General features: G+C 45.2%; 1 protein-coding gene across 1 annotated transcript; it reads right to left on the reverse strand.

The window, feature by feature from the left end:
* Positions 1-507: 507 nt before the first annotated feature.
* LOC103644149 (uncharacterized) lies at positions 508-2,570 on the reverse strand. The gene is made up of 2 exons (XM_008667345.4): positions 2,014-2,570; positions 508-1,887 (listed from the first exon to the last, which is right to left on the reverse strand). Exons 1-2 carry the CDS (start codon positions 2,392-2,394, stop codon positions 679-681), a joined length of 1,590 nt encoding a protein of 529 aa, XP_008665567.1. The 5' UTR covers positions 2,395-2,570; the 3' UTR covers positions 508-678.
* Positions 2,571-26,169: the final 23,599 nt, after the last annotated feature.

The following is a 26,169-nucleotide window of genomic DNA, read 5'->3' on the forward strand; positions in this document are numbered from 1 at the left end:
AGCAATCGGCATATGCTACCGAGTAGGTGGTGGTGTTGTGTCGCTTCAGCGGGTACAGGGCTAGTAAGACACTCGCATTCTCTCGTCCTTCTTGGACTGACGCCTGGTGCGGGTGCCTCTCGGTTTGGAGCTACTCCGGCTGTGCTTCTTTCTCCGTTTGCGTGCTCTCTCCCTATATATCTAGCGGTATACTACTTATGTCGTCTCCAGATGCCTAGGTCTTCGTCGTGTTCTTCTCCGGCAACGAACAGGTATGTCGGCCTCTTCTCCTCCCTTCTTGCTCTACGAAACCTTGGAAGGGAGAGGCGAGGGATGGAGTCTCTGATTTGCTGCCTACGATACCCGTGCGTTCATAAAAAATATTAGCTGAAAATCGGAGACAATCAATAAAAAATCTTGAGATCTTTTTTGTGGATAATTTACGTGGGTATTGTTGTGAGCCGTTGCAGCGCACGGATAATCGACTGGTTTTTATTAACGTGTGTGCATAACTACTGGTACTAATTATAGAGTAGAACATTTATTTATTGATCCCCGCAAGCATGCATGCGGTTTATTGGCATACAAAAACTAAACACTTCGAGATCGATCGATCGATCGATCTTATCTATGCAGGAATCGTTGGATTCGCTCGATCTTGGTTTATTCATTATTATTGTAATAAGATGGATGACCTAGCTAGGGTTGGATGACGGAGGATGACCAGGTGACCTGCACCTCAATCTCGCCGTACTTCCCGGTGATCCTGGCATTGTCCGTGCCGACGAAGCGTGGGTTGAAGGAGACGGAGCCTAGCGCGATCTGGTCGTCAGGGGAGGGGTCCCTGTCTCTGTCCCACAGGTCGGCGTCCACCTTGAACGGCGAGCCCAGCGCCGCCGCGACCACCTTCCTGTTAAGGGGTATGTAGGTATTGGCCGGCACACCCACATCTTGGTTCTGCCCCCTTTTGAACAGCTGGTACTGGAGCGAGTTGCTGGCGGCGGACATGTCGGTCCTGGCTGTGATGGAGCCGTACACGTCGGGGACGCTCTCGTCGTCGCCGTTGATGAGCAGGACGGCGACGGTGGCCACCACGGCGTTGGTCAACACCGCGTAGAAGACCTGTGCCGAGCCGTACTCGCCCGTGATGAGCTGGCTCGTCACGACGTTGCGGTGGCTGCTGAGGGCGTCGCGGGAGTTCCACGCCACCATCCCCTTGGCCACCTCATCGTCCGGCGATGGGTCTGTGTCCCGGTCCATGAGGTGGACGTCGATGACGAAGTCGTCGGCGGCCGACACGACACGAGACGGCCAGACGAGCTTGGCGTTGTCCCCGGGGTAGACCGACTGCGCGCTGCCTCTGGGCTGGTCGTACACGTGCACGCCGCCGAAGGAGTCGACGACTCTGACCGTCCCGTAGAGGTCGCCGGGTCTTTCCCCGTCGATGTAGAGGATCCGCACCGACACGACTTCCACAAGGGTGAGCCCGAGGGCGGCGGTGTCGGCCGCGCGGGGATGGCGGCGATTGGTCCTGGCCGTGACGAGCACCAGGCCGAGCGTGATGGCCGCTTGGTAGGCGTTGCGTATCCTGCACTCGTTGGCGAACTGGCTGAAGAGGTTGGTGTCGGGGTCTTGGACGACGTCGTTGGCGGCGGCGAGTAGCGCCGTGGAGATGGCACTCCAGTTGCGGATTTGGTGGATGTGGTGCTCCTCGAGCTGATTTACTTGGTCGTTGCGCAGCGCTTCGGCCACCGCGCTGGCCACCGAGTTGAACCTGATCGACTCGATGAAGCTCACGATCAGCGTGCGCAACCAGTCTTTCAGCCTTTGATCCTCTTCTCCCGTCGACTGGGCCAGGCTGTGCACAGCACTCTCGATCGTGTGGCGACCGATATTGACATCTCGTGGCTGCACGCATGCATCCATCACTATATATATATTGATACCTAATTCATGCAGTAGCTAGCTAGTAATATGCAGAAGATCGAATTAACAAACAAGAACAAATAAAATGATCGAATTGACAATACGTACACGATTTAGCGGAGCTAGACTGTTGGTGCCCACGTAGCTCCCGCTGAAGTGCAGCATCGTCGCCCCTGGTATGATCGGAGGAAGTCCGCCGTTCTCGTGCCGGAACTCGAACCACCGGCCGGCTTGGTTGCGGAAGCCGACGACGTAGAGGTTGTCGGTACGCAGCCGCAGGGTGGCGGTGCTCTCGCCGGCGATCAGCACGAGGTCCTGGAAGCTCGGGGTGTCCGTCTGAGGCGGGAGCTGGAACGCCTCCTGCATCACGCTTGTGTCACCGAGCTCACGGCGAATCTCCTGGATGAAAGTCGTATTGAAGCGTTGCCGGTCCGCCTTCGACGAGACGTCGAACTTAAGCTGCTTGCCTACTTTGTTGGCGACGTCCATGATTACAAAACTCACTCCAGCTAGCTATGTTTCGCGATATATGCCGCTAAGATAGATAGATAGATAGCTGCTCGCTCGATCTATCTCTAGCTATACAACTTAACTTATGAGTGCTGTGCTAGCTGTGGCAACTCCTGATGATCACCTCTTCCTTATATATAGCCTTCGATCCGGCCAAGTCTATATGCGATAAGCTCGACATAATTATATTAACAAGCATATGTGGACATCGTGTAGCTAAGCACCAAACACTCTTTTATTAAATTGCACCACGTGAAACAACTAGCTAGGCAACAAGCTAGAGTACGTTGGATTATTGTTTGGTTCTGCTCCCCTCGATCACGTTAAATTAGGCAACAACGACGACGGATTGTCTCTGTTTTAATTTGCACGCGAGACACGTTCATGCCCCGCATCACTAGCTAATTATAATCACCATGACACTATCCTCTCTCTCTTTTTTTTTTGGCTGCGTCTGGCTCAGATTTTTGAATTAACTTTATTTAGGATCCTATCATTTTGTGAAGAAGCATTTGGATCGCGATCCATTATCATCCCTATATTTACAGAAGATAATTATATTCTGTTACAGAGGATAAGCATAAATCTAGGATATCTATCAATCTATACCAAAAGTTGTTACGGTTTGGATATACATCTATTCTAATAGCCTCCCTCAATCAACCTTCTTCTTAGCACTAGTACACACAGCCTCTATAGTGGCGGTTCTAGAGACGTTTTCACTGGCGCTTTTCAGTGCCACCAGTGCTAGGGGCTAGTGGAAATCGTCATTTCTACTGGCGGTTTTCTTAAGCAACCGCCAGTGGAAATGCTATTTTCACTGGCGGTTTTATAAAGAAAACCGCCAGTGGAAATGCGGTTTTATAAAGAAAACCGCCAGTGGAAATGCTATTTCCACTGGCGGTTTGTTTTATTTAGCCGCCAGTGAAAAGTTTTCCCGCCTTTTTTTAAATTTTCAATCAGTACTGAAATTTATATATATTTACACACACAAACATATATATATATATTGATATTGATAAACATGTAGTATTGATATTAAAAGCAACATGGAATTAAATTCTATCATACATGTATGCATCACACATTATATACATCAAAGTTTTCACTTAAGCTCTAATAACTATCTCGGCTAAGAGATAGTCTACTAATTTCTGTTAGTATTCTAAACTCTGGCAAAGCTAATGTTCCGGAAGCATCGTGATATTTCCCTTCTGCGGGAATGACCTCTTTCAATATGAATGTGCACAGGTCCTCAACTATGCCATACAATGCACCTTCAGTCAAGTTCTCCGGGCTTCCTTTTTGAAATTGCTGTAAAGGAAGTTTATAAACATCATCTATTTATACTCAATAATAACACATTTGCATCTTTAATGACATAAATACATACGTGACTATTACTAATAATACCTTGCCAGGGTTCGTGATGTATCGTCCGTTCATTCTCATGAACTCGCACACGTAGAACCCACATAAGACCGATCCGGGTGGTTGCTTGTGGCACTACATAACGGGAGATTGGTTATTTAGTTACAACATTGTCCTATGTACGTACATGTATGATATGTATTCATAAATTCACATACTTACCGGCCAGTTATAATGGATGTCTAGTGGCACGCCTTTTTTGGACGTGTCATACTTTCCACCATGTAGCTTATAAAACCTAAATGCCCTGTGATCTCAAATAGAATCACCATGTTATTCTACAATTCTCATCGATATAAGTATGCATGCATAGAAAAGGCTTACAGCTCTAAGATGCTGAGGAATTTTGAATAGACCGAAGGCTCGGTGTGCAAAGAGTCGAGCACCAGCACCTTTCCAACCTTAGGATAAATGAAGAAGCATATCCAGTGGTCCCTGTACGAATCAAACTTGTGATACATGTGTATTGAAATTATTAATTTTATTTATGCAAAATCACACTTACTTAAAGTTGTACGGGGCCACTATGGATTCCCTGTCTTGAAATTGAAGCATTGCGTGTCCTATGTAGGTGGCGTATCTTGCTTCAAAATTCTTCTTCAGATCCTGGATACGCACCTCAATTTCTTCGTCTGTTAGCCCCTGTAATGCTTCGTTGCCTTTTCCGATTATAAAAGCGTGGTTATCCTCGCATATCTTTATTGGGTTGAGATACCCAACCCTTTTACTGGCACTAGCATTGGGATTGGTACCATAAAGGATCTCCTGCTGATCATGTTGCATTCTGCAACGCACACGTGCATGTCAGATATTGAAAATTTATACAACTCACTAATAATAACACATATATGTGGAGTACGAGTGACACTTACAATGCAAATATGGTTACAAGTTGCACGTCGAGTCTCTGAAGGTTCATCATTAACCACATGTCCTCGAATGTAACAACGACCTTTTGATTTGAACCAATAAAAGCATGGGCTGGTATATTAACACTGATGGTGTCGATGCCAACTGAAGATGCCCGCATGTACCAATCATGCAACCTTTTAATATTAGCCGGGACCTTCCTTAGTTTCTCAAAAGTGAGTAGTGGTCTGCCCGGCACATATTTTTTAGGCACGTTTTTATAATCTGCCTTAGTTGGCTTCTTTATCTTTGCGGCCATTGCCTCAGCCTTTTTTGCGGACTCCTCAAGATTGGCCAAATCAACAGTGTCTGACGTGAGGCTCCGTCCAATCCCTTTCAAAAAATGAACAGTGCCAGCAGTGGATTTACTCTTCTTTTTCTTATCATACGGGGACACTACTTTTGGTATAGAAACTTTAGATTTCTTTGATGGTCGTGGAGATGGCTGTGGAGAAGGTGGATCCCTGAAGGGCGATGTATGTGGCGGAGACGGTGGGACACCATGAGGATGAGGAGAAGGAGGGTCAGAAAGAGGATGAGGAGCAACATGTGAAGTTTGAGGAGGTGATGATGGATGTACAATAGGAACAACAATTTGATAAGGTGGATCAACCAATTCGACATCCCTTCGAGGCCAAAGGATAAAATTCTTGATAGCTTGTCCAAGTGTCTCGATACCTTCGGGCCCAGGGATGTCTAGCATGTCGTCTTCGTATCCTTGGACGACTGTCGTCACTTCTACCCTGCAATATTCTTTTGGAATGTCGTTTCCATGGAACTTGCTGTGACGGAACCTCCCAAGTAATTAGGCCCACCTACAGTTGTCCTTGTCTAACAGACATCAGACACCCTGTAGATGTTCCTAAGTCACTTGACAAGTTTGGTATCTTTCCTTACCTTTCCAGGAACGTTTCACCCGTCTTGAAGACATTACAGAACATCGGAGATAAAGAAATGCGGAAGCGATTACATAAACTTACATTTATTAAAAAGTAAGCTCAAGTTGTTTATTACAGACCAGAAATATAAACGAGTGCAGAGTAGTATTATTACATAACTAAGGGAGGTAAAAACTCCTCCCGGTAAGTTTTTCACAAAAGTTCTATATGGAGGACCAAGTCCTCCCGCACTTCAGTCTTGTTTCTCCTCCTTAGGAACCACCTTGGTACAGAAGCAACAGAAATCTGCTACTTCCTCACCTAAAAACAACGAAGGGATAAACCCTGAGTATGGAATTACTCAGCAAGTCTTACCCGACTAAGGAAAAGACTCTCAAGGGTATGCTGGCTTAAGGGAGTCAAGGTAAGGCTTTTCAATAATCAAAGACTCTGTTTTGCAGAAATGCTTACTAAAGTGGATCCTTAAAAATCCAATTTTATTTGTCAAGTTAAGTACACTTACCTGCAACTAGAGTTCTTTCTACCCTAGTTCAATCACTGGTCCTGCACTAGCCAATTTCTTAACAAAAACCCATCATCTTTAGTGGAATGCTACGTGTAAGTCAGTGACCAAGTCTTCATAACCGCGAAGGTACGGCGATCCGAATCGATTATACTCAGCTGAGGATCTCCAATCACACGACATATGTAGCACTTAACCCTTGCATATGTCAACCCGCCACCGGGGTTCTTAAGACCAGATCAGGTTTACGCAAACCGAGAGCACAGATACACCACCGTCCAGCCTCTTGCCATGAAGGGTACACGCTACTCTCGCCACCGCTCCACACCCATTTCGTGTTATCTTATTCTGGCCTTAGTCTGCCCGAGGCAAGGCTTACCCATGACGAGGCATGTGACCAGTTAAAGGGTCCTCGGTCAGCAGGCCTACATCGAGACGGTCCTTAATCGACTCAGACGGAGACACTACACCGAGACTCTATTCTCGTGCAAGTCACCCGCTCGGTCTCAGCTTAATCATTTCAACCCAAAAACTTGGTACCTGGCAGAGGTACATCTTTTCCGATGTTGAATCCATCATGGCCATGATGGATCCACCATCAAATTTTATTTTCGAAAACAACCCTCCCACTTTGCCAAACATCTTTTGTAAAACAAATCCTTTTGTTTTTCTAGAGCAATACTAAGCATAGAAAAACCTTTTTGTAAAAACAGGGTTCAAGGAAGGTAATCAAGTTCAAGGAAGGTAATGCAAGAATTGTTTTATCAAGCAACTCCTATCACCTAATGCAGCAAGCAAGTGAGAAAGATTTTAAAAACATCAAGGAAGGTGGCAAATGCACCGGGGCTTGCCTTCGTTCACAGGTGAGTCTGGCTCGGATCCACAAATATCAAAGTAGAAGCAGTTTCCTGCCTGAGAATCCGAGGGTGGTGGTGTCCTTTCTTCAGTGACTTCCACTTCTTCTTCGTGTTCTAACATAAGCATATATATATACATATATAAGAATGAATGCCATGTAATGCTCATGAGAGTGCGAAGATAATAAAGATTTATTATCCAAGTCTTGAATATAACTTTCCTTCACGGAACTCCAAGAACTTAGGGTTTCCGGAGTCGGTAAAGGAGTTCATAGAGCAGGGGGGTTTTGGGTTCTAGTTATCAAACATGGTCCAAATCAATTCAAACTCTACCCAAGGCTTCTAAATAATGTGGGGAGTTCATATAAAATTTTTGAACATTTTTGGGATTACCATTTATCTTTTAAAAATCCAGAATTAATACTATAAACTACTTTAAATGCCTTAAAATTCCTTATTTAACCTAAAAATCATGAAACTATTTTTATTAAATTCTAGGGAAAATAATAAGCCTAGGAAAATTAGTTTCACAATTTTAGGATTTTTCTACATTTTTCCATGGATTTCTAAAGTTATTTTGAAAAAGAAAAGGAGAAAGGGTGAATAGTGTTGGGCTGAATTCAGCCCAGCTGACCCAACAGTGGACAGAAGCGCGCCGGCGCTCGCGCGCGCTGGCTGTTTTGCGAAAAGGACCTCTGGTTTTTGGTTAACTGGGAACGAATTCTTTTACTATTTGCTCAGGTCACTGACGCTTTGCACAGAGGCCCTTGAGGTTCTGTTTCTTCGCAGGGGGAGGTCCACGACGGCGTTGCGCACAACCGAACTCCGGCGAGAACCTGTACCGGCCGATTGGGGCAACGACTAGGGTCTCCGAACGACTAACACCTAATTGAATCCATCCCAAGCCTTTCCCCCAACATAATTTCGGTAATGATCAAGTGTTTTGCTCTGGCCATAGTGACCGTGAGCATAACGGCTATACCGTCGTGTTCCCGGCGACCAGAGGACTTCTAGTGCAATTGCGTGGGTCGGTGAGCATCACAGAGTTATGAGAAGGCTCAAACGAGGGAGAGAGGAGGATGAACTGACCGGAAAGGGGGCTGGCCGCGGTGAGGTCAGTTTCGGGTGGCGGAAACCCGAATTGGGGGAAAACCGGAATTAGGGCTCGCTGGTGATCGGCTGGGGGCAATACTGGTTGGGGTGGTGCGTGATAATGTGGTGGAGCTAGCCGCGGGCTCAATTTATAGAAGAAGCGAGCGGTGGTCGTGAATTTGGGCGCTGACGCGCGGCGGCCGGAGGTGAAGAAGAATTTAGGCGCTGTGAATTCGTGGCCACCGTCGTGGCGAGCTCACCGGCGACGATTGGACAGCCGTAGCGAGTCACGGTGTCGTTGTGGAAAGCAAAGCCACGCGGCGCAAGGTCGTGCGACGGTGATCACCGGCGTTCTTATCGGTTTTAGCCGCAGGGCAGAGGGGAAGTACGGGGGGGTCACCGGAGTGGCGTCCAGCGCACGGGCGGTGAAGATCTTTCTACCCAGAGCGTTATCCCCGAGTCCGGTGCACGAATCCGAACGCCGGCGACACAAATCGCGGCGGAGGGATCCATCGGCGGTGAGGACAGCCGCGCTGGCGGTCTGATCCAGTTTAGCCACTGTACCATGGCGAGTGGCATTCAGACAGCCTGACAGAGCACTTTGGAGCTTGGTTTTCTCTTAATCTCTAATGACAACACAAGTCCAACTCTGCAGCAAACTTGTAGAGCATCATACCAACTACAACTTTGCTATATGGTGTTGTCACAAAAAGTCATTGAATCATGTCTGAAATTGGGCTAGAAGTTGGTGGTAGTTCACTGTTAGTCTGAAAATTCATACCAAATCAGCCTGACAGCAAAAGTTTGAGCATGATTATCTCTAAATTTCTCACAAGAACATGGCTTGCCCACTTCAGCAAAATTGTTCTCCTTTGTTTGCTTTACAACATTGATGTGGTGACCTAGGGCAAAGATCCTATATTTTAAAAGTTACAAGGCTCCAAAGTTGAGCCAATATCACTGAAATCAGACTTAGACTATTAAGGACTTAAGAGGTGAGATTTGCAAATAAGCCCAAAACTTAGGGTTTAACTTGCAAATTCACATATTTGTGACCCAAATGACTTAAGATACTTATTTAACTTGGTTTTTGCACTTTAGTCCAAAAGTGGACTACTTTTGCACATAAGCCCCTAGGGTTTGGTTTTGGGTTTTTCGAGGGTTCCAATTAGGGTTTTTGGTATCCCAGGGGTATAAATGTGATTCAACTTTATTTTTGGGGACATTTTATGACTATTTCCCTAAAGCCTTTAGGTTTTCTCAATTTGGGTTATGTTTTACCCCTTTAATCCCTATTTAGGGTTGAGTTTCCTATTCCAGGGTCTTGTTTGCAAAACACCAAAACAGTACAACTTGTTTGAAATTTTTGCCTAGTGAATGCACTCTAGGTGTATCAAACATATGCAATGCCAATGCTTATGATGCCATGCTCAAGTTTTAGTTACAGTAACACTAGGGGTGTTACATCTGCGTCCTGGGATCGCAAGGCCTGTGGCTACTTTCCTTGTACGCTGATTGTTAATACCATATCTTATAACTAGTGTGCATGCCACAGGCCTTGTGATGTCATCAACTGGATAGCGGACCTTATTTCCCGTTGACGCGACAGAGCTTGGGATGGTCGTACCCTCGGTGGCAGCCGACGTTTGAGCTGCTGAAATTATTTGCATCTGTGGAGTGGTCATCTGTTGAACAGACATCGCACTCGCCATCGCCAATTGCTGCATCAATTCTGGAGGAGGATTTGATAGCATTTCAGACATCAGGCCTTTGAACTCTTTCTTGGCCTCCTCCTTAAAATAATTTACCATCTCTTCCTTGTATCGATCACGTTTCTTGTACAGACCTTCCCATTGTGGTCCGAATCCTTCCTTCCATCCTTCCTTAGATGAGATTCCTCGTACACGACCAGGATGCTCAGGGTTACCGAGACCAGCCGTTAGAATGTCTTTCTCCCTTTGCGGCTTAAATGTTCCTTCGCTCTGCTTAGCTGCAATTGCATATATGTTTTTTGCCGCTTCTTCGACAGTGGGATCATCAAAAGATACACCAGACTCAGTTTCCCTTGGTTTTCTAGCACGGATCCAATTAGTTGTCCTTTCACCGAGTTGCTCGGACAGCGTCGGCAACCCTGCAGCCTTCTTCTCGGCGTCTTCTTGTCTCCATTTAGGAACCTGACGCTTGTAACCACTTGTGCCAAGGTGGTGGCGGTATTTGTTCTTCTTAGACAGTTCTGAATTTGCCTCACTTAGCGATATAAAATCAAGGCTGCTCCTCTGCTCTAGAAATGCTGCCCACTGACCTGCTGAGATTTTATATTTTTTCGTCGGGTCTAGGCCTTTCTTTGCAAACTTTGTATTCATCTCAGACCTCCAGTTTCGGAAATTTATTGCAAACTGCTTCATCGTGTATTTTTTCACGAGTTCTTCTGAACCCCCAGGCAAAACGAACCTCGTTACTAGCTTATTCCACATTTGATTCTTGACATCATCTAATACATCTCTCCACTGTCGGATTGTGATGTCAAGATTATCTCTAACTAAGAACCCAAGTGCATTCCGAAACTTAGGCAGGGCCTCTTCTGGAGCTAGGGGCTGACCATTCGGGCTCACGTCTGTGATTTTATATGTCTTGTCAGGAAACTTGTTTAGCCCCCTGTCACCTCTGTTCCGATCGCTCTGCTTCCTTTTCCTTGACCTCTCGGTGGTTGTCTCGGTCGATTCCGGTGCGCGTTGGGTCGGTTCCGGTGCGTCTTGGGTCGGTTCCGGTGCGTCTTGGTATCGTGCCGCAGCTTTTTCGAGCATCGCACGAAATTGAGACAAGACCTCCTATTCATGTAATAAAATGCACAAGAAATCATGCATGTGTAATAGACATTGTGAAATCAGCTAATTAATTAGGTACACACACGAAATTAAGGATGTGTAATTTACCTCATGTTCTTGTGGATCATAAGTAGGGTCACGTTGCAACTCACGCGCAGCGGCCCTATCTATCCTAGTGGTAGGAAAAGGGTCGCTAGGCGTTTCATATCCTTCACTGCTGGATTCTTCTTGAGCAACACTCTTGTCCATGTGGTCGGGCCCTAATCCTTGGTCCTTGGTTGGAGAACTCATTGAGCTACATATTAACATAAGCAATAATTAAATTCGTATTAACAAATACCCTAACCCTTATCGAGGATGAGTCGTATAGGACGTATAGAGAGGGAGAGAGGGAGAGAGGGAGATGGAGAGTCGTATAGAACGTATAGAGAGAGAGAGAGGGAGAGAGGAGGAGTTGTATAGGACGTATAGAGAGGGAGAGAGGGAGAGAGGGAGAGAGGGAGAGAGGAGGAGTCGTATAGGACGTATAGAGAGAGAGAGAGGGAGAGAGGAGGAGTCGTATAAGACGTATAGAGTCGTATAGAACGTATAGAGAGAGAGAGAGGGAGAGAGGAGGAGTCGTATAGGACGTATAGAGTCGTATAGAACGTATAGAGAGAGGGAGAGAGGAGGAGTCGTATAGGACGTATAGAGAGGGAGAGAGGGAGAGAGGGAGATGGAGAGTCGTATAGAACGTATAGAGAGAGAGAGGGAGAGAGGAGGAGTCGTATAGGACGTATAGAGAGGGAGATAGGGAGATGGAGAGTCGTATAGAACGTATAGAGAGAGAGAGGGAGAGAGGAGGAGTCGTATAGGACGTATAGAGAGGGAGAGAGGTGATGAGAACTCGCTCTGGTCAAGTGGGGTTCTGATGAGTTGCTCTTAATCGAAACAACGCAAGTGTGTCGTACGTCGTCTTCTAATTTCACTAGCTAATAGTACTACAATGGAATACGTTGTTTACTAATGAATCTAGTCTACATTTTACAATGGAATACGTTGTTTACAATAGAATACAATAGAATATGTTGTTTACAATGGAATACGATGGAAAAAAAACATTCTTTCCGTTGCTCTCTCCTCTCTCTCTCTAATCTCCCTCCCTTTCCTCTCTCTTCCCTCCCTCCCTCTCCCTCTCTTTCCTCTCTCTTCCCTTTCCCCCTCTCTCCTCTCTCTCTCCCCCTCCACTCTCTTTCCTATATATACACTCCCTCTCCCTCCTCTCTCTTCTCTCTCTCTCCCTCCCTCCACTCTCTTTCCTCTCTCTCCCCTTTCCCTCTCTCTCCTCTCTCTCTCCCTCCACTCTCTTTCCTATATATACACTCCCTCTCCCTCCTCTCTCTTCTCTCTCTCTCCCTCCCTCCACTCTCTTTCCTCTCTCTTCCCTTTCCCTCTCTCCGGAGAGAGAGGGAAAGGAAAGAGAGAGGAGGGAGGGAGAGAGAGAGAAGAGAGAGGAGGGAGAGGTCCTCTCCTCTCTCTTCCCTCTCCTCCTCTATCTTATCTCCCTCTCTCTCACTCTCTGCAGAGACGCGCGCAGGGGTCTCCCTCTCTTCCCTCTTCCTCCTCTCTCTTCCCTCTCACTCTCTCACTCTTCCTAGGCTTAGGGTTTAGCCGCGGCGCGTGCACGGCGGCGGCGGCGCGCATGCCTGAGCCCGAGCGATCATAGTCGAAGAAAGGGAGAGAGAGAGAGAAGAACTTACCTACGACGCGGGGACGACGGCGTGGACGACAGCGTGAACGACGGCGGCGCACGGCGAAGAAAATCGTCGGGCGAAATTTTGGCAGCCTGACGACGGGAAGATGGAAAGACAGGGCGCCAGAGACTTAGCGGATTTTTCGGCCCCGCGCGCTCCTTTATATAGGAGATATTTCTACTGGCGGTTGACAATGACAACCGCCATTAGAAATCATTTCTACTGGCGGTTGTCATAGAGAACCGCCAGTAGAAATGCCATCCACAGACTGTGGAGGCTATTTCTACTCGCGGTTTTCATCGACAACCGCCAGTAGAAATCATTTATATTGGCGGTTTTCGTTGTGAACCGCCAGTAGTAATGTTTTTAGTATATTATTTTTTATTGTATATTCATACATTAATTATATATATTTTTATACATATTAAATATATAAATATATATATTTAGTATACATAATATATACATTTATATATTACTTCTCTCTCTCCCTCCTCTCTCTCTCCCCTCTCTCTCTCTCCTCTCTCTCTCCCCTCTCCCTCCTCTCTCTCTCCTCTCTCTCCTCTCTCTCTCTCTCCTCTCTCTCTCTCCTCTCTCTCTCCTCTCTCTCCTCTCCCTAGCTCCTCTCTCTCCCCTCTCCCTCTCTCTCTCTATCCTCTCTCTCCTCTCTCTCTCTCTCTCCTCTCTCTCCTCTATCTCTCTCTCCTCTCTCTCCCCTCTCCCTCCTCTCTCTTCCCTCTCTCTCCCTCCTCTGTCACTAGAATGCTCGTTCTTGTAGTGTTTAAATACTACGTCGTCTCCTGGCTTCGCGTCTCTCATCACCATTGGTGTGAAGTTCTTTCACAAGTATCAAATCTGGTAAAAATCTTTCCAAGTTCTTTCACAGCATGTTCTTTGAAGATGCTTGTTTCTTACTACCTGATATGTATATATTAGTCGAATAGTCCTCCCTGCTTTTATTTTACCTCGTGTTCTAGGTGATAAACCATGACCGGGAAAAAGACCACGGCTTCCTCTGACGGCGGCACTCCAAAGAAAGCCAAGGTGGTGGAGGAGGATGAGGAAGAGGCGGGGTTGGAGGATGAGGAAGAGGCGACTGTGACACTATCCGTGGAGAAGGACGCGCTGGAGTGCGACATCTGTTGCCTACCCTTCCAGTCCGAAGTTTTCATGGCAAGTCAGATTACCATGCATGTATATATACAGTACATATTGATCGGTAGGCTCCGCATGATGCTCTGCTCTGTGTAAAATCAGTGCAAGAACGGGCATTCTGGATGTGCAAAGTGCTGCATCCGCACGGACGGTAAGTGCTGGACCTGCTCCGAGCGCATTGGCAACAATAGTTAGACTACTTTATCTCTTCCAATAAAAGTAGTTAGACTACTTTATCTCTAACACATGGTGAAACCCTATATCCAAAATGTGGCTAAAATGGAGGAAAAAATGAACAAAATTTGGCAAAAGAAACATAAGCCAAACTTTCCTAGCAACTAATAAACAAAAAAAATTAATACCCAAACCTATCTCTAACACATGGTGAAAGCCTAGTTTCAAAATGTAGTTAAAATTGAGCAAAAATAAACAATAACTGACAATTGAAACATAATTAAACCAACCTTCCATACAACACATTCACCATTCATTAAGCAACTAAATATGTGTTATGGATAAACTTATTTGAGAACTAAACATGAAAAAGGAGAGGGAATAGACAAAAACTAACCATCTTAAGCAACCTCATTTGAGGAAATAGAGAAAATAACCTAGCTATACTCTTCTCTCTCACATGTAAAACCCTAGATCCAAAATGTGGCTAAAATTGAGCAAGAATGAACAAAAATTGTCAAAGAAACATAAACCAACCTTTCTTATCCACCTTCTTCCAAGAAATGAAGACCAAAACCTCCCCCCTTATATTTTTGTGAAATCTAGACCTCCAAAATCGCCTCCAATGGAAGCTGGCTGCGAGCATACAGTTCACTGTCGGGGGGAAGAAGAGGGGTATTTATAACAGATAGATCACTGGCGGTTGGCTTGAAAAACCGCCAGTGGAAACCTATTTCCACTGGCGGTTATCTTAACACAACCGCTAGTGGAAATAGGGTATTTCCACTGGCGGTTGTGTTACACCAACCGCCAGTGGAAATTGGTTTCCACTGGCGGTTCTGTTACACCAACCGGTAGTGGAAACATCCTATTTCCACTGGCGGTTTTGTTAAGATAACCGCCAGTGGAAATATGTTTCCACTGGCAGTTCCCAAGCCGGGCCCACCTCGTTTTTTTACTGGCGCGCGATAACTGAAACCGCCAGTGATAATTTATGGGTGCCGCAGGCTATGAGCTCTTTTCTACTAGTGTAGGTTGGGATTGACCTTGAAGTTTTCATGTAGGAGTACTGATAATGCTTTTGTGAATCCGTCTGCAACTTGATCTTGTGAAGAAACAAACTCAATTTCTAGTAACTTTTGTGTAACCCTTTCTCTCACAAAATGATAGTCTACTTCTATGTGCTTGGTTCTGGCATGGAACACATGATTTGCTTATAGATATTTGGCACCAATAATATTGTCACACCAAAGTTTTGTAGCTTTAGGACCGTAAAGTCCAAGTTCTTTTAACATGGTTTGTGTCCAAATAATCTCTGTTGTTGCATTAGCTATAGCCTTATATTCTGACTCTGTACTGGATCTAGATACTATGGGTTTTTTATGTGCAATCCATGACATAATATTAGATCCAAGAAATACTGCAATGCCTCCGGTAGATTTTCGATCATCATTACTGCCAGCCCAATCTGCAGCTGAAAAAGCACTAACCAAGGTAGAGGTCGACTTATGTACACTAGTGGTAAAGAGCTCTAAGCTGGCGGTACTCACAAATTTGTAATCTAATGAATCTACTAGAAAAACATTAGAAATGGAATGGTCAGGAGATATAACAATTTTACCCAAACCTTTGACCAAACCTTGATTCCCGTCTCCGAATGCGATTGCTCTTTGGGGATCATCATTTTTCTTATATGAGGAGAACATCTTTTTCTCCCCTATCATGTGGTTTGTGCACCTCTATCAATTATCCAACTTGTCACACCGAATGCATAAACCTACAAAACAAATTTAGGCCTTGTTCTTAGGTACCGAAAAGGTCTTGAGTCCTTTCACATTAGAAACAACACCTTGGGTATCCAAACACAAGTCTTAGGACTCTTGTGTTTGCCCCCAACATAGTTGGCAACTACCTTGCCTAATTTGTTAGTAAGCACAAATGATGCATCAAAAGTATTGAATGAAATGCTATGTTCATTTGATGCATTACCAATCTTCTTTTTAGGCACTTTGATGTGAGTTAAATGCCTAGTGCTAGAAGCCTCATTACTATACATAAAAGCATGATGAGAAATAGAATGAGATTTCCTAGCATGAATTTTTCTAATTTTATGCTCAGGATAGTTCTCAGGGTATAAAATGTAACCTTCTGTATCCTAAACCATGGGAGCCTTACCCTTTATAAAGTTAGAAACCTTGTTCTTGGGGCATTAAGCTTGATGTCGCTTTGGCTCCCTTGTTGGAAGCCAATGCCATACTTAATGCCAGGGCGTCTTCCATTATAAAGCATGCTAGGAGCAAATTTAAATTTTTCATTCTCTAGTTCATGCTCGGCAATTTTAGCATTTAATTTAGCTATATGATCATTTTGTTCTTTAATCATAGTAAGGTGATCATTCATAGCATCAATATTAATATATCTACATCTAGTGCAAATAGTGACATGCTCAATAGTAGATGTAGAGGGTTTGCAAGCATTCAATTCTTCAATCCTAACAATTAAATTAGCATTCTCAGTTCTAAGACAAGAAATTGAATCATTGCAAATAATAAGCTCTTTGGACAAGTTTTCACAATTTTCTACTTCAAGAGCATAAGCATCCTTTAGCTTAACAAATTTTTGATTTTTCATAATGAGCAAGTCCTCTTGGCATTTCAAGATATCATCCTTCTCGTTAATGGTCTCTATCAATTCATTAATCTTTTTCTTTTGATCTTTGGTAAGGTTTGCAAAAAGAGAAGTTAAATCATCATTATCATCACTAGAGCTACCCTCATCATCGGAAGTAGTGTATTTGGGGGTATCTCTAGAATGTACATTCTTCTTTTTGCCGTCATTAGCCATGAGGCATTTGTGGCCAACATTAGGGAAGAGAAGGCCCTTGTTGACGATGATGTTAGCGGCGTCCTCATCGGAGGAGGAGTCGGTGGAGCTCACGTCGGAGTCCCATTCCTGACTCATGTGCGCCCCGCCACCCTTCTTATTGTTGTAATATCTTTTCTTGTCCATCTTCTTCCCTTTCTTGTCGTCGTCCCTGTCACTGTCACTTGTATATGGACATTTAGCTATAAAGTGACCGGACTTACCACACCTGTAGCAAACCCTTTTGGAACGAGGTTTGTAGTCCTTCCCCTTCCTTGGCTTGAAGATTTGTTGAAAGCTCTTTATGATAAAATCCATTTCCTTATTGTCGAGCTTGGAGGCGTCGACTGGGAGTCTACTTGGTGTAGACTCTTCCTTCTTTTCTTCTGATGCTTTGAATGCAACGGGTTGCACCACGGGTGTGGTGGTGGCGCCTTGCTCCAAGTTGACAATATGTTTGGAGTCTTTGATCATAACTTCAAAGCTCACAAACTTGCCAATAACCTCCTCGAGAGACATCTGTTTATATCTAGGATCTCCACTATTTAATTGAACTTGAGCGTGATTACGAAAAACGAGATATCTTAGAATAACCTTGACCATTTCATGTCATCCCACTTGGTGCTCCCGAGGTTGCGGACTTGGTTGACCATCGTCTTGAGCCGGTTGTACATTGCTTGTGGCTCCTCTCCTTTGTTGAGGATGTATCGATCGAGTTCTCCCTCGATCGTTTCGCGCTTGGTGGTCTTGGTCACCTCGTCCCCTTCATGCGTCGTCTTAAGGATGTCCCAAATTTCTTGGGCACTCTTCAACCCTTGCACCTTATGAGAGCACCTAGAGGGGGGTGAATAGGTGATCCTATGAAATCAAACACTAAATAGCCACAAACTTGATTATAAAATTGTTAGTGAGTTAATCAAGTTGCTATGAAGCGAGCTCTTGCAAACAAAAACAATCACAGAGAAAAGCAGCACAAGAGACAGGGTGTTTTATCCCGGGGTTCGGCCAAGTATAACATTTGCCTACTTCCACGTTGTGGCGTCCCAATGGACGAGGGTTGCACTCAACCCCTTTCAAGTGATCCAATGATCAACTTGAATACCACAGTCTTTTTGTTTAGTGTTCTTCTCCTGTTTGCGAGGAATCTCCACAAGTTGGAGCCTCTCGCCCTTACAATATAGATCACAAAGAAGCACAAGATTAAGGGAGGGAAAGCAACGCACACAAGACTTGAATCCGTAGCACACACACGCACACAAGCCAAGACTTGAGCTCGAAACACAACACAGGGAGTTCGCAACTCAAACGGAGCTTAAATCACTAACACAATGAATCAAATGCGTGGAAGCGGAGTCTGGGAGTCTTAGGATGCTTAGTGAATGCTTGGTGTGCTGCTCCATGCGCCTAGAGGTCCCTTTTATAGCCCCAGGGCAGCTAGGAGCCATTGGAGATCAACTTGGAAGGCAAATCCTGCCTTCTGTCGAGTGGTCCGGTGCACCACCGGACAGGTCCTGTAGTAGTCCGGTGCTCGATCCCTTCCTTATCTGGCGCATCCGACTGTTGGGCCGGCGGTCCCGTTGGCGCATCGGACACTGTCCGGTGCACACCAGACAGTCCTGTATGTCCAACCGACGATTGGCGCGGGCCACGCGTCACCCGCTGATTGCGTTGGTGACCGTTGGCTCGGGCGGCTCTGACTCACCAGACAGTCTGGTGCACCACCGGATAGTCTGGTGATTTTTAGCCGCGGCGCTTTCTCCTTTTCCCGAGAGCGACGAGTTCGCCGTCGAAGGACTTGGGCGCGGGCGCTGAAGACTCACCAGACAATCTGGTGCACCACTGGACAGTCCGGTGATTTTTAACCACGTTGCCCGCCGATTCCCGAGAGAGGCCAGTTTGCCGCCGAGCCAGCCTGGGGCACTGGATACTGTCCGGTGCACCACCAGACAGTCTCGTGTGCCAGGCTGGTGCTGGTTTTGGCTGTCCTGAGCCATATTTTCTCCAATTCTTTTCTCCTTTTCTTGGCACTGTTTCTAGCACTTAGATAAACATGTTAGTAACAAAAAATAATTTACTAAGTCTAGAAACATACCTTGTTCTTTGATGTACACTTCTCACCTACTTAGCACATATGAGTTCTAAACAATGTGTTGGGCATCTAATCACCAAAACAATAATAGAAATGGCCCAAGGGCACATTTCCCTTTCAATCTCCCCCTTTTTGGTGATTTATGCCAACACATTAAAAAGCAACTAAGAAGTGCAAACTTGAGACCAAATTTACTCACATAGGATTTGGCATAGACGGATCACTCTTGCCACCACTTGGTTTGTTTTTTGCAAATCAAATTATTTTTCCTATCTCTAAGTCAAACACACTTGTTTGGGCAAATATAGAGATATTCCAAGAGTAAAATTGATCAAGTGCCAAAAACTTCCCCTTTTTCCCATAATCAAAATTCTCCCCATAAGAGACTAAATTTTGCAAATAAGAGGATTTTGGACAAAATACAAATTTGAACTCTACTATTTTTGAAATTCACAAGTGGTTGGCTGATCTAGCTGCTTTGGCCTTAATTTCTCCCTCTTTGGCATTAAGCACCAAAACAGAATCATTTTTTGCCTTGTATCCCCATTGCCTCACCAAAAAGTCAAATAAGAGCAAAAAGGCAATGAGAGCATAAGTATGAACTTGGAATTAAATACACTAATACCGGAGTGCAGTGAAAGTCTTTTAATTTGTCGTCCAAGTTCTTCTTCCCTTTCAATGTGCCTTCGAGACTATTTCAAATGTACTTAACCAACCAAGTTAGTCTCAAAGGAGTCAAGTTGTAGCTCATCTCCCCCTAAACATGTGCATCATTTGCATACGGACTTGTGAGGTACGAGGATGACTTGTACAACTTGAGCTCCATAAATAAACAACAAATGATGTAAATCCTCAAAGTAACAAGATCAAAGGCATAGAATACATGTATGCTCTAGATCAATCCAAGTTACGTGAATCTAAGACATTTAGCTCACTACACAACCTGCAAAACCTTTTCTCATCTAAAGGCTTGGTGAAGATATCGGCTAGCTGGTTCTCGGTGCTAATGTGGTAAACATCGATATCTCCCTTTTGCTGGTGGTCTCTCAGGAAGTGATGCCGGATGTCTATGTGCTTAGTGCGTCTGTGTTCAACAGGATTACCGCCAAGCGGATTGCACTCTCATTGTCACATAGGAGTGGGACTTTGCTTAGATTGTAGACAAAGTCCCGGAGGGTTTGCCTCATCCAAAGCAGTTATGTGCAACACTGTCCTGTGGCAACGTACTCGGCCTCGGCGGTGGATAGAGCAACAGATGTTTGTTTCTTGGAACTCCAGGACACCAGGGACCTTCCTAGAAATTGGCACGTCCCTGATGTGCTCTTCCTATCAATCTTGCACCCGGCATAGTCGGAGTCTGAGTATCCAATTAAGTCAAAGGTAGACCCTTTGGATAGCAGATCCCAAAGCAAGGCGTAGAAACTAAATACCTAAGAATTCGCTTAACGACCACAAGGTGACATTCCTTGGGGTCGGATTGAAATCTAGCACACATGCATACACTAAGCATAATGTCAGGTCTACTAGCACAAAGATAAAATAATGAACCTATCATTGACCGGTATACCTTTTGATCGACGGACTTACCTCCTTTGTTGAGGTCTAGGTGTCCGTCAGTTCCCATTGGTGTCTTTGCGGGCTTAGCGTCCTTCATCCAAAACCTCTTGAGAAGATCTTGAGTGTACTTCGTTTGGGAGATAAAGGTGTCGTCCTTGAGTTGCTTTACTTAGAATCCAAGGAAGTATGTCAACTCGCCCATCATCGACATCTCGAACTTTTGCATCATCACCCTACTAAACTCCTCACAAGACTTTTGGTTAGTAGAACCAAATATTATGTCATCAACATAAATTTGGCAAACAAAAAGATCACCATTACATGTCTTTGTGAAAAGAGTGGGACCAGCTTTCCCAACCTTGAAAGCATTAGAAATAAGAAAATCTCTAAGGCATTCATACCATGCTCTTAGGGCTTGCTTAAGTCCATAGAGCGCCTTAGAGAGCTTATAAACATGGTCGGGATACCTGTCATCCTCAAAGCCAGGGGGTTGTTCCATGTATATGAAAGGGAATTAGGCTTACACCTAGTTCCTAAATAATTTTGGTGGTTGAAATTGCCCAACACAAATAATTGGACTAACTAGTTTGCTCTAGTGTATAAGCTATACAGGTGTAAAAGGTTCACACTTAGCCAATAAAAAGATCAAATATTGGATTCAACAAAGGAGCAAAGGGACAACTGAAGGCACCTCTGGTCTGAGGCACCGGACTGTCCGGTGCACACCGGACAGTGTCCGGTGCACCACCGGACAATGTCCGGTGCACCAGAGGACTCCAACTCGAACTCGCCATCTTCAGGAATTTCCAGAGGCACTCCGCTATAATTCACCGGACTGTCCGGTGTACACCGGACAGTGTCCGGTGCTCCAAGGGAGAGCGGCCTCCAGAACTCGCCAGCCTCGGGAAAACGTAGTGGCTGCTCCGCTATAATTCACCGGACATGTCCGGTGTACACCGGACTGTCCGGTGCAACTCCGGAGCAACGGCTACTTCGCGCCAACGGCTACCTGCAGAGCATTTAATGCGCGCGCTGCGCGCGCAGAGGTCAGGCACGCCCATACTGGCGCACCGGACAATCTACAGTGCATGTCCGGTGCGCCACCGGACATCCAGGCGGGCCCAGAAGTCAGAGCTCCAACGGTCAGAATCCAACGGCATTGGTGACGTGGCTGGGGCACCGGACATGTCCGGTGTGCACCGGACTGTCCGGTGCACCATTCGACAGACAGCCTCCACCAATGGTCATGTTTGGTGGTTGGGGCTATAAATACCCCAACCACCCCACCATTCATGGCATCCAAGTTTTTCAGCTTCCAACCACTATACAAGAGCTAGCATTCATTGCAAAGCACACCAAAAGAGATCAAATCCTCTCCCAACTCCACACAAAGCCTTAGTGACTAGAGAGAGTGATTTGTAGTGTTCATTTGAGCTCTTGCGCTTGGATCGCTTCTTTTCTTTGGCATTCTTTCTTGTGATCAAACACTCACTTTTAATTGAGGCAAGAGACACCAATTGTGTGGTGATCCTTGCGGGAAGTTTGTTTCCCAAGTGATTTGAGAAGAGAAGCTCACTCGGTCCGAGGGACCGTTTGAGAGAGGGAAGGGTTGAAAGAGACCCGGCCTTTGTGGCCTCCTCAACGGGGAGTAGGTTTGCGAGAACCGAACCTCAGTAAAACAAATCCGTGTGTCACACTCTTTATTTACTTGCGATTTGTTTTGCGCCCTCTCTCTCGGACTTATTGTTATTTCTAACGCTAATCCGGCTTGTAGTTGTGTTTATATTTGTAAATTTCAGTTTCGCCCTATTCACCCCCCCCTCTAGGCGACTATCAATTGGTATCGGAGCCCGGTGCTTCATTAGAGCCTAACCGCTCGAAGTGATGTCGGGAGATCACGCCAAGAAGGAGATGGAGACCGGCGAAAAGCCCACTACAAGCCATGGGAGCACTTCATCGGAAGAGTCCCGCACCAAGAGAAAGGAGAAGAAGAACTCCTCCAAAGGAAAGGAGAAGAAGTCTTCTTCACACCAAAAGGAGAAGAAGGAGAAATCCTCTTCTCACAAGACGCGTCGGAGTGGGGACAAGAAAAAGAGGATGAGGAAAGTGGTCTACTACGAGACCGATTCTTCATCGCCATCCACCTCCGGCTCCGACGCGGCATCCGTCACTTCTAAGCGCCAAGAGCGCAAGAAGTATAGTAAGATCCCCCTACGCTACCCTCGCATTTCCAAACATACACCTCTGCTTTCCGTCCCATTAGGAAAACCACCAACATTTGATGGTGAAGATTACGCTAGGTGGAGTGATTTAATGCGATTTCATCTAACCTCACTCCACAAAAGTATATGGGATGTTGTTGAGTTTGGTGCACAGGTATCATCCGTAGGGGATGAAGACTATGATGAGGATGAGGTAGCCCAAATCGAGCACTTCAACTCCCAAGCCGCAACCATACTTCTCGCCTCTCTAAGTAGAGAGGAATACAACAAGGTGCAAGGGTTGAAGAATGCGAAAGAGATTTGGGATCTACTCAAGACCGCGCACGAGGGTGATGAACTCATCAAGATTACCAAGCGGGAGACGATCGAGGGGGAGCTCGGTCGCTTCCGTCTTCGCCAAGGGGAGGAGCCACAAGACATGTACAACCGGCTCAAAACCTTGGTGAACCAAGTGCGCAACCTCGGGAGCAAGAAATGGGATGATCACGAGGTGGTTAAGGTTATTCTTAGATCACTCATCTTCCTTAACCCCACTCAAGTTCAATTAATTCGTGGTAATCCTAGATATACATCAATGACCCCCGAGGAAGTTATCGGGAATTTTGTGAGCTTTGAATGTATGATCAAGGGCTCAAAGAAGATCAACGAGCTTGATGATCCCTCCACATCCGAAGCACAACCGGTGGCTTTCAAGGCGACGGAGGAAAAGAAGGAGGAGTCTACACCAAGTAGACAACCAATTGACGCTTCAAAGCTCGACAACGAGGAGATGGCTTTAATCATCAAAAGCTTTCGCCAAATCCTCAAGCAACGGAAGGGGAAGGATTACAAATCCCGTTCCAAGAAGGTCTGTTACAAGTGTGGTAAGCCCGGTCACTTTATTGCTAAATGTCCATTATCAAGTGACAGTGACAGGGATAACGACAAAAAGGGCAAGAGGAGAGAAAAGAAGAGGTACCACAAGAAGAGGGGCGGTGATGCCCACGTGTGCCGCGAGTGGGACTCCGACGAGAGCTCCACCGAGTCCTCCTCCGACGAGGACGCCACCAACATCGCCGTCACCAAGGGACTCCTCTTCCCCAACGTCGGCCACAAGTGCCTCATGGCAAAGGACGGCAAAAGAAAGAAGGTTAAATCTAAATCCTCCACTAAATATAAATCCTCTAGTGATGATAATGCTAGTGATGAGGAGAATAATTTGCGTACCCTTTTTGCCGATCTTAACATGCAACAAAAGGAAAAATTAAATGAATTGATTAGTGCTATTCATGAGAAGGATGATCTCTTGGACTCTCAAGAGGACTTCCTTATTAAGGAAAACAAAAAGCATGTTAAGGTTAAGAATGCTTATGCTCTAGAGGTAGAAAAATGTGACAAATTATCTAGTGAGCTAAACACATGCCATGACACTATTGCCAACCTTAGAAATGAAAATGCTAAATTAATTACTAAGGTTGATTCTCATATTTGTATTGATTCTACTTCCTATCCTAGAAATGATAATGTTGATTTGCTTGCTAGGATTGATGAGTTGAATGCTTCTCTTGCTAGCCTTAGAGATGAGAATGAGAAATTGTTTGCTAAGGCTAAAGAATTAGATGTTTGCAATGTTACAATTTCTGACCTTAGAACTAAGAATGATATGTTGCATGCTAAGGTTGCAGAACTAAAATCTTGCAAACCCTCTACATCTACCGTTGAGCACACTTCTATTTGTACTAGATGTAGAGATGTTGATATCAATGCTATTCATGATCACATGTCCTTAATTAAACAACAAAATGATCATATAGCATTATTAGATGCTAAAATTGCCGAGCATAACTTAGAAAATGAAAAATTTAAATTTGCTAGAAGTATGCTCTATAATGGGAGACGCCCTGGCATCAAGGATGGCATTGGCTTCCAAAGAGGAGACAATGTCAATCTTAATGCCCCTCCTAAGAACTTGTCTAACTTTGTTAAGGGCAAGGCTCCCATGCCTCAGGATAACGAGGGTTACATTTTGTACCCTGCCGGTTATCCCGAGAGCAAAATTAGAACTCATTCTAGGAAGTCTCACTCTGGCCCTAACCATGCTTTTATGTATAAGGGTGAGACATCTAGTTCTAGGCAACCAACCCGTGCTAAGTTGCCTAAAAAGAAAACTCCTAATGCATCAAATGAGCATGACATTTCATTTAAGACTTTTGATGCATCTTATGTTTTAACTAACAAATCCGGCAAAGTAGTTGCCAAGTTTGTTGGGGGCAAACACAAGGGTTCTAAGACTTGTGTTTGGGTACCCAAAGTTCTTGTTTCTAATGCCAAAGGACCCAAAACCGTTTGGGTACCTAAAGTCAAGAACTAAAATTGTTTTGTAGGTTTATGCATCCGGGGGCTCAAGTTGGATAATCGACAGCGGGTGCACAAACCACATGACAGGGGAGAAGAAGATGTTCTCCTCATATGAGAAAAATCAGGATCCCCAACGAGCTATCACATTCGGGGATGGAAATCAAGGTTTGGTCAAAGGTCTTGGTAAAATAGCTATATCTCCTGACCATTCTATTTCCAATGTTTTTCTTGTAGATTCTTTAGATTACAATTTGCTTTTTGTATCTCAATTATGTCAAATGGGCTACAACTGTCTCTTTACTGATGTAGGTGTCACTGTCTTTAGAAGAAGTGATGATTCAATATCATTTAAGGGTGTGTTAGAGGGTCAGCTATACTTGGTAGATTTTGATAGAGCTGAACTCGACACATGCTTAATTGCTAAGACTAACTTGGGATGGCTCTGGCATCGCCGACTAGCCCATGTTGGGATGAAGAATCTTCATAAGCTTCTAAAGGGAGAACACATTTTAGGACTAACCAATGTTCACTTTGAGAAAGACAGGATTTGTAGCGCATGCCAAGCAGGAAAGCAAGTTGGTGCTCATCATCCATACAAGAACATCATGACGACCGACAGGCCGCTTGAGCTACTCCACATGGATCTATTCGGCCCGATTGCTTACATAAGCATCGGCGGGAGTAAGTATTGTCTTGTAATCGTGGATGATTATTCTCGCTTCACTTGGGTATTCTTTTTGCAGGAAAAATCTCAAACCCAAGAGACCTTAAAGGGATTCTTGAGATGGGCTCAAAATGAGTTCGGCTTAAGGATTAAGAAAATTAGAAGCGACAACGGGACGGAGTTCAAAAACTCTCAAATCGAAGGCTTCCTTGAGGAGGAGGGAATCAAGCATGAGTTCTCCTCTCCCTACACGCCACAGCAAAATGGTGTAGTAGAGAGGAAGAATCGAACTCTATTGGACATGGCAAGGACCATGCTTGATGAGTATAAGACACCGGACCGGTTTTGGGCCGAGGCGGTCAACACCGCCTGCTACGCCATCAACCGGTTATATATACACCGAATCCTCAAGAAGACATCCTATGAACTCCTAACCGGTAAAAAGC

Source organism: Zea mays, chromosome 1, assembly GCF_902167145.1.
Source record: "Zea mays cultivar B73 chromosome 1, Zm-B73-REFERENCE-NAM-5.0, whole genome shotgun sequence".
Taxonomy (NCBI): Eukaryota; Viridiplantae; Streptophyta; class Magnoliopsida; order Poales; family Poaceae; genus Zea; species Zea mays.

Coding starts and splice junctions, on each gene's coding strand:
- LOC103644149 (XM_008667345.4), bottom strand. CDS start 2,394: ATGGACGTCGCCAACAAAGTAGGCAAGCAGCTTAAGTTCGACGTCTCG. Junction 1,888..2,013: donor GTCTAGCTCCGCTAAATCGT/GTACGTATTGTC, acceptor GCATGCGTGCAG/CCACGAGATGTCAATATCGG.